Source organism: Schistocerca piceifrons, chromosome 3 (genome assembly GCF_021461385.2).
Source record: "Schistocerca piceifrons isolate TAMUIC-IGC-003096 chromosome 3, iqSchPice1.1, whole genome shotgun sequence".
NCBI classification, from domain to species: domain Eukaryota; kingdom Metazoa; phylum Arthropoda; class Insecta; order Orthoptera; family Acrididae; genus Schistocerca; species Schistocerca piceifrons.
The window spans coordinates 886594426-886603324 of record NC_060140.1 but is presented as its reverse complement, the minus strand read 5'-3'; the positions used below and the strand labels follow the sequence as shown (position 1 = coordinate 886603324).

Sequence of the window (8899 nt, the reverse complement as noted above, 5' to 3'; positions counted from 1 at the left end):
GGTGAGCCGTGTGACTGATTGCTATTTATCAATTCGGCTTCATACTATCTTTCTGTCGCACGCTTTGATGGGTCTGGAGCACCTTCTGTCGGCCTTTTCTCGCAGCACGGAGGGGGCTCGTAACCAGCAAGGGACGTCGCCTTCTTTCTGGTCCCGCCTGGTGTTTACCTTCCCGTCTGCTCTGCGACGGGAAGGCAGCAGCGCAATTAGCTGTTCGGTTTGTCATCAGTGGGCCGAGCCACACGAGGAGCAGGTGCGGCGCTTCCCTGTGTTTTCAGTGAGGCGATTAGAGTAACCTGCTGGAGGGAGATATTTTCGGCTCCCTGGGAATTACTGGACACGGGTTCTGTCCAGTGAGTGCAGATGTACCCCTGCATCTGTCCGGTACTTCCAACCGTGGGGGAAGCGACAGCGCCTCGGTATTCTGTCGAAGAGTTTGGCCACACTTTGGTGGTGGTCACCTCTTCAGTCGCTTGGTTATTGTGATGCCTTGTAATATAATTGGCTGATTCGCGGGGATTAATTTTTTGTAGATATCATTTCAATATCTTTTAAATTGTACGAATGCCCTAAATTTTTGTATGATTAGTTATTGTCGTTTAAAATGAGATTTGGTCTTACTATCATCGCAATTTGGGAGTAACGTTTCATCGCTGTCAACCTTAATTATTTTGGAACTGAATTTATACTTTTAATACTGGTGATATTTAATATTTGTGCTACTATGTTGTTTTATTTACTGCTTTAAATGAGAACTTCTTGTCTTAACTGTTATCCCCATTTGGGCGTATAATGTTATTGCTGTCAGAATCAATTACTGTAACAAAAGTTCATTTTAAATTTTCAGTCCTTTCAATTTATAGTCTGATTGACAATTCATGATCATTAAAATCAAAGCCATTTTGGACGCAAGATTATTGCAATCTGAGTTAACGGCTTGGTTAGAATTCTGAACTTCAGTGTGCCATTCTTTGTTTGTGATCATTGTCACCATTCTGGATGAACAGGATTGACTTATATAATGTTTGTATTGCAACTCAGTAATCAGTTGGAACTTGAGTGCTTGTAGTTCATTTACTAGTTTGGATAGAGTTAACTGTTCAAAACTGAATGGCCTGCGGGAATAATTCTAGACCTTACAATAATGTCTGATGGAAACATTATTTATGTCAGACTGTGTGTGTGACTATGAATGTGCTGCCCTTGTAGGTTTACCTCTCAACCCTCGATTCCACAGCCACGTGTGCTGCTCATTGCGTTGCCCTTTTTTATTATTTAATTTAAAATGACGTATATCTAGGAGAACAAGTTCTTGAGAAGGAAAAACAATGGGATGGTGGAAGTATAACAGGTTCATTTCTGCTCATTTGATGCAGCTCTCCTAGTTAATGTATTTTCGTTTTCTGTACAAATCTCTCCATCGCTTTACAATTCCTCCGGCCTACAACCGTTTGAAGCTGCTTACTGTATTCAAGACTTGGTCTCCCTCTACAATTTTTGTGTCCATCCACTCCCTCCGTTACTAAATTAAATATTCTTTCATACCTCAGGATGTGTTTTATCATCTTATTTCTTTTTTTAGTCAAGTAGTGGCATAAACCTCTTTTTTGCCAATTCTATGCATAACTTGTTCATTAGTTACGACATCAGATCTAACCATCTAATCAATCTGTTCTTTGTTTCTAGACCTACCATAAACAATATACAAAATCTTTCCGATTCCGTCCTTGAACATAAAAGTTAAAAATGACAAACATTGCCTTACAATTTTTTGGCGTGTTTACACAATGGTCTTAGTTTTTTACTTTCGTGACATCTGAATTTTTTGTCAGTTAACTGGATCACGTGATGACATTCTTACTATCGAAACTGCGAGAAACAGTCCTCCACCTACATCTCTGAACAGCATGTGATGATGGAGGGATTAATAACTATGAAGTTAAATCATTTAAAAGCACGTGCATCATTATCATCACTAGCATCGTCATCACACAATACTTCTGGAATATCATATTTCAAAAACTTTTGATACCTTTATTTTTTGTACTAATTATGTCCACATTTCATTTTCATTTAATAGTACATTTCAAACGAATACTTTCAATTAAGAGTTCCCAACACCTAAATTTATGTTTGCTGTTAAAATATTTTCCTTTTCCAGAGAAGCTTTACTTGCGATTAGAAGTGTACATTTTATAGCCTTTTCATTTCTGCTACTCAGTTATTTTGCAGTCTAAATAGCAAAACTGATCTGATTCCCCAAGTATTACTTGACTTAATTCGACTACGATACGCTATGCTTGTTTCATTTTGTCGCTGCTCATGTTGTAACCTCTTTCCAGTACACTACTCAACTACTCAGTCTGATCAGCTGTTCTTTAGCGTGGTTTGACGTTGATGAGAGAATTATACCACTAGCACACCTTAGAGTTTTTCTTTCTCTCCCTAAACCTTCAATCTTTTCTAAATTTCTCTCTTGACTGCTTAACTGTTTGCGCAGTGCACAGATCGAATAACATTGGGTAAAGTCTACAAATCTGTTTCAATTCCTTTATAACATAGTCTCCCTTTCAAGTCATACGAAATGGTGAACTGCAATTGATTCCTGTACATGTTGTAAATAATTTTAAACTCCTGTTTCTTTTCCCAGATATTTGAAAGAGTGTATTCAAGTGTATTCACGCTATAGATCGATCAACTCTCTGAATTATGGGACTATGATAACTATTTTTAAGCCCCGTCAGACTTTGTGCATATATTTATGCACTTGGTATACCATTCCCGTCATACATTCCGGAAAATGTAGTGAAGTTTGTGGCAGGATGAAGTGAAAATTGAAAGCGTTTTTCATTTGTTTAAAGCTGTTTATTCGAAGAAGGAAGAGAGTGAAAGGTCAGAGCAAGTGTGTTTTCATATCGAAGTCCGTGTTCAGCGGTAGTAGTAGGGGTAGCCGACGGCAGCGTAAGGGTAGGCGGAGTAGGCGCTGACGGCGGGGTAGCCGAAGGCGCTGTAGGCGTAGGGGGCGGCGTAGGCGTAGTAGGCCTCGGCGCCCTTCAGGGTCTCCTTGGCCTTCTCCTGGGCGAACACGGCCGCCACCAGCAGCACTACGAGGAAAGAGCAAACCTGCGAACAGATGTACACCGTATTAAGTCCAAGATGAAGGTAATTAATAGTAAAAACGGGTTAATATTTACACAAAGTCAAAATTGAGAAAAACAGTGTAATGGAGGAAGTGAAACACGTTTTCTTTCTAGAAAGCATATCCTATGAATAAAGCAAGGAAACATCGGAAAGGAAGATACAGTTTAACGTCACGTCGACATCAAGGTCATTAGAGACAGAGCACATGCTCGGATTGTGTCAAGGATGGGAAGGAAATCGGGCATGCCTTTTCAAAGAGTAGTGTACGAAAGTTTCAGATAGTGTACGAAATCGTGAAATAATAAAAGGAGCAGGTGACGAAAGAAGGAAGGACGGATTTGTGGGACATCTGCTGTGGTATCTCAGAACGGTAAACTTGCCATTGGTGGAAGTAGTGGAAACGAGAAATGGTAGGGGCCGACAAACATTAGACTATGCGAAAGTGATTGTAAAGAATTTGTGGTATAGTAGTTATGTAAGGCTGGAGAGGTTACATCAACGTAGGAGAAGATGAATTACAGCTTCAAACCAGTCACTAGATTGATGACTCAAAAAAGAATCTTTCTAGTCATGAATGTAACTAAAATGATCGGATTTTGATATTATCCATGATGGGTGCAAGGTCGTGGTTGTCAAACGTAATATTAAAATGTAATTTCAACTACTTTTCACAATGTAAATACGCTAGGACTGACGCGTTTCGAAGGAGCAAGCCTTCATCATCAGAATTATTCTGCAAGATCTTTTAAAAGCATTTGCAGCAATTATGTAAATAAAATTATTAAAAATTTGTTAACTCTTCCCTTGTAACCCACGTCTTCCTAAAATGTGCTTCAACATCGTTCATCCAGTCGGTAAAATAAAATACATCGGCTCCTCTCTAGTAACATGAAGATGTTTGTCACGCTTATTATACTAGTGATATCGATATCTAATCAACACACACCTCAGGACACTGTGCAATGCATGGTAACAGTTATCTATAACATCGCTAGTCACTTACTTTCCTGTCTCTCTCACAAATGAAAAGAGGAGAAAATAATTTCCTTTTTGTCACCATTCGAGCAATAATCACTCTTAAGTTGCAGAATTGTTCTGCAGTACGTCGCAAATTCTGATTCTCGAAGCTTCCTAAATAGCGTTTAGAGACAAGATTATCTTCCTCCCTTCAAGAAATGCCATCTAAGCTAACGGAGCGTTTCCTTAATATTATCCTTCTGATGCAGCCGACCGGTAACAAATCTAGCACCTAGCTCGGAATTGTTTCGATTTGTGCCTTTATTCCGACTTGGTGGGGATCACAAACATTCGAACAGTACTGAGTAATGGATCGCACAAGTACTTGTACGCTGCGTTCTGCTTCAGAAATATATCTAAGACAGCGTATTTTTTAACTTTGAATAGTGTGAGCCGGCCGGTGTGGACATGCGGTTCTAGGCGCTTCAGTCTGGAACCGCGTGACCGCTACGGTCGCAGGTTCGAATCCTGCCTCGGGCATGGATGTGTGTGATGTCCTTAGGTTAGTTAGGTCTAAGTAGTTCTAAGTTCTAGGGGACTGATGACCACAGATGTTAAGTCCCATAGTGCTCACAGCCACTTGAACCAATTGAATAGTGTGGCATGACTTGTGTCAGCTATTCTAAATCAGCAGTTTGAATAACAAACCACAGAAAACGACACGTTTTGCTCGCAGAGCCAGAACAACTGAACTTACACATGCATCTTCCAATGCCTCAGTGCGACATTCTGACCTCCTAGCTTCGGATAGGGACTGAGGAAACTGCAAAGTTGAAGCGTCTTTATGACATTCCAAACATTCATTTTACAGATATTATTAACTTCTCAGTTAATGTTACCGAATTATTTGTATGCAAAACTCGTGCACTATGTATTATTAATTTATTCACAATCTAAGTGTTATTGTTAGAATCTACTCTCATATATCGAAACGAAACTGTATTAAGTACAATATTTAAATGAAAGGCACATTTTAGAGGAAGCCTGTTGGTTGGAGGATAATGTGGTTGTAATAGGTTGTGGTATGTTGGAAGAATCATGGTGAAGTTCGCTTGGAGAAATTTAGGGAAATCACAAGAAATCAAAGTGGGAGTGAACCTACGGCAATCTGAATTGCACTTCGGTCACGTAGGATACTAGTATTTTAACCATTGTAGCACATAGCTTGGATCGCACTTAACATTTGTGGCGTAAGAAACGGAATTGAAGCACGTTGATGTATTCTTTTACTAAAAGCATCTGCGGTATCATAGCGCGGCAGGAGTGTGTGATATTACGATATAAGCGTAAAAACGTCAACCTCTGAATAAATATTATTGGGTAAGAGACTTCTAGCGTGGCCCATCTAATCTCTAATGACTCATTGTCGACGGGACGTTAAACACTAGTTCCCTCCTCCTCTTCCTCTAGAGTGGCACAAGAAGGCAAACGCTTGAGGGGACGAACAGTCCCAGAGCAGCAGATAAGGCGGCTAAATGGAGAGAGTGTGCAGTACTTACGAAAGCCTTCATGGTGTCTGATTGAGCTCGGCTGGATACCGTGATGCAGGTCCGGCGCGCGCCGTCCTTTATATACCGGGAGGTGGTCCTCAGCCGTTCGACCTTGGACCGGCCACCACGCCCGGCCATGCGGACGATGGACCACCTGTGATATCCCCCGATGCCCGCAACAAGGACAACCGCCACCGCCTCCTTCACAGTCGCCTCTGCAGAACACGCTGTCATCCACTGGCGAGCAGGTCTTCTGTCCCCACGCTTGGTCACGGGGGCTTCGTTGCTTCCCAAAATCTTGCAAATATTACTGCTGAAGTGAAGTCAGTGCATCAGGATCTGTGATCTTCCTTTCAGAGTACTGATACAGCAGATCCATACTTAGCACTCATATAGAACCACTCGTTCGACGAATGATCCGTACCCGAAGCCTGAAGAGTTGCACAGATCACATCAATACTCAAGAAAAGAAATAGGAGCAATGCGCTGAATTACAGAACCATATCATTGACGTCGATTTATAGTAGGATATTAGAACATATATTGTGTTCGAATATTATAAACTACCTCGAAGCAAACGTTCTATTGACACACAGTCAGCATGGATCCAGAAAATATCGTTCTTGTGAAATACAACTAGTTCTTTATTCACACGAAATAATGAGTGCCATCGACAAGCGATCTGAAATTAACTCCATATTTCTACTTTTCCAGAAGGGTTTTGGCACCGTTTCTCACAAGAGACTTCCAATCACGTTGAATGACTATAAAGTATCATCCCAGTTGTGCGGTTGGATTTGTGATTTCTTGTCAGAAAGGTCGCAGTTCGCAGTAATTGACGGAAAGTCACTGGGTAAAACAGAAGTGTTAAAGGTGTTCTCTTTCTTTTCTGTATGAACAATGTAGGATATAAGACGACGTGAGAAGCTCTCGTATATGGTTGGCACATGACACTGTCATTTACCGTTTCGTTAAGTCACCAGAAGATGAAAACCAATCGGAACATAATTTAGACAAGGTATTTGTGCGAAAAGTGACAACTGTCTCTATATAATGAAAATTGTGAACTCATCCACACGAGTACTAAAAGAGAGTCATTATATTTCGGTTAGGCGATAAATCACACAAATCTAAAGGCTGTCAATTCAACTAAATAGTTTATGATTACAATTACGAGGGCAGTTCAATAAGTAATGCAACACATTTTTTTTTTGAAACACGGGTTGTTTTATTCAGCATTGAAATACACCAGGTTATTCCCCAATCTTTTAGCTGCACAACACTATTTTTCAACGTAATCTCCATTCAATGCTACGGCCTTACGCCACCTTGAAATGAGGGCCTGTATGCCTGCACGGTACCATTCCACTGGTCGATGTCGGAGCCAGCGTCGTACTGCATCAATAACTTCATCATCCGCGTAGTGCCTCCCATGGATTGCGTCCTTCATTGGGCCAAACATATGGAAATCCGACGGTGCGAGATCGGGGCTGTAGGGTGCATGAGGAAGAACAGTCCACTGAAGTTTTGTGAGCTCCTCTCGGGTGCGAAGACTTGTGTGAGGTCTTGCGTTGTCATGAAGAAGGAGAAGTTCGTTCAGATTTTTGTGCCTACGAACACGCTGAAGTCGTTTCTTCAATTTCTGAAGAGTAGCACAATACACTTCAGAGTTGATCGTTTGACCATGGGGAAGGACATCGAACAGAATAACCCCTTCAGCGTCCCAGAAGACTGTAACCATGACTTTACCAGCTGAGGATATGGCTTTAAACTTTTTCTTGGTAGGGGAGTGGGTGTGGCGCCACTCCATTGATTGCCGTTTTGTTTCAGGTTCGAAGTGATGAACCCATGTTTCATCGCCTGTAACAATCTTTGACAAGAAATTGTCACCCTCAGCCACATAACGAGCAAGCAATTCCGCACAGATGGTTCTCCTTTGCTCTATGGTGTTCGGTTAGACAACAAGGGACCCAGCGGGAACAAACCTTTGAATATCCCAACTGGTGAACAATTGTGACAGCACTACCAACAGAGATGTCAAGTTGAGCACTGAGTTGTTTGATGGTGATTCGTCGATCATCTCGAACGAGTGTGTTCGCACGCTCCGCCATTGCAGGAGTCACAGCTGTGCGCGGCCGGCCCACACGCGGGAGATCAGACAGTCTTGCTTGACCTTGCGGCGATGATGACACACGCTTTGCCCAACGACTCACCGTGCTTTTGTCCACTGCCAGATCACCGTAGACATTCTGCAAGCGCCTATGAATATCTGAGTTGCCCTGGTTTTCCGCCAAAGGAACTCGCTCACTGCCCGTTGTTTGCAACGCACATCCGTTACAGACGCCATTTTAACAGCTCGTACAGCGCTGCCACCTGTCGGAGGTCAATGAAACTATACGAGACGAAGTGGGAATGTTTGAAAATATTTCACAAGAAATTTCCGGTTTTTTCAACCAAAATTGGCCGAGAAAAAAAATGTGTTGCATTACTTATTGAACTGCCCTCGTACTAACACCTTAAATCGGAACGTGTAACGCCGGAAATGCATATCCTCCTATTTCCATCTATTGCACTGCAAATTTTTTTCCTTATTTTGTCACCTGAAGATACGACATTTCTGTCTCTTTATATATTGTAATTGTTTTACTGTTTGTGTATATATATTTATGCATTTATGTTGGTTTGTTTTGTGAATATTATTTGCATTTATACGCTGGGTCTGGCCTAGGGAAAACTATGCTATCGAACGAATACATCGATAGGTCGTGTGGAGAACCAAAGTGTTTAGGATCTTTGGTAGTGTTAACTCTGTCGCGTGGAGCGCGGGCAGAGGGGAGTCTGGCTGGGATGGTGCAGTGGAGCAGGTGTGTTATGTGACGCTCCCGCGAGTTGCCGCGCTTTCGGGGTCAGGCAGCATGTAATTGCGCTCGACTTGCTATGATAGTTTCTGACACGGTGTCGCGGACGGGAAGCATTAGCTGGCGCACATCAAGAGCCCGTTTCGCCTGGTGACCGTGTCGAGAAGAAGGCGCGCCAACATCCAGCTTCTGCAACAGCGACGGGCGACAATGAGTGACTGTCGCCACCTTCTCGATCGACGACTTCAAACCTTCAATCAAGCAACAAGGAAGACTGGAAGCACGTAAAGTTTTAGAACTGTATGGCAGACCTCAGCTTTTAAAACTGTTCAAATCACAAAATTACAGCAACGTAGCATGAACCTTTGTTGCTCATTGTCCCAATTGCATTAC

At 42.1% G+C, this 8899-nt stretch overlaps 1 protein-coding gene across 1 annotated transcript; it reads right to left on the bottom strand.

Moving 5' to 3' along the window:
• Positions 1-2843: 2843 nt before the first annotated feature.
• LOC124787886 lies at positions 2844-5809 on the bottom strand. Its single transcript, XM_047254862.1, has 2 exons — positions 5658-5809; positions 2844-3123 (listed from the first exon to the last, which is right to left on the bottom strand). The coding sequence occupies exons 1-2, from the start codon at positions 5784-5786 to the stop codon at positions 2929-2931; spliced, it is 324 nt and encodes a 107-aa protein (XP_047110818.1). The 5' UTR covers positions 5787-5809; the 3' UTR covers positions 2844-2928.
• Between the last annotated feature and the right edge of the window lie 3090 nt (positions 5810-8899).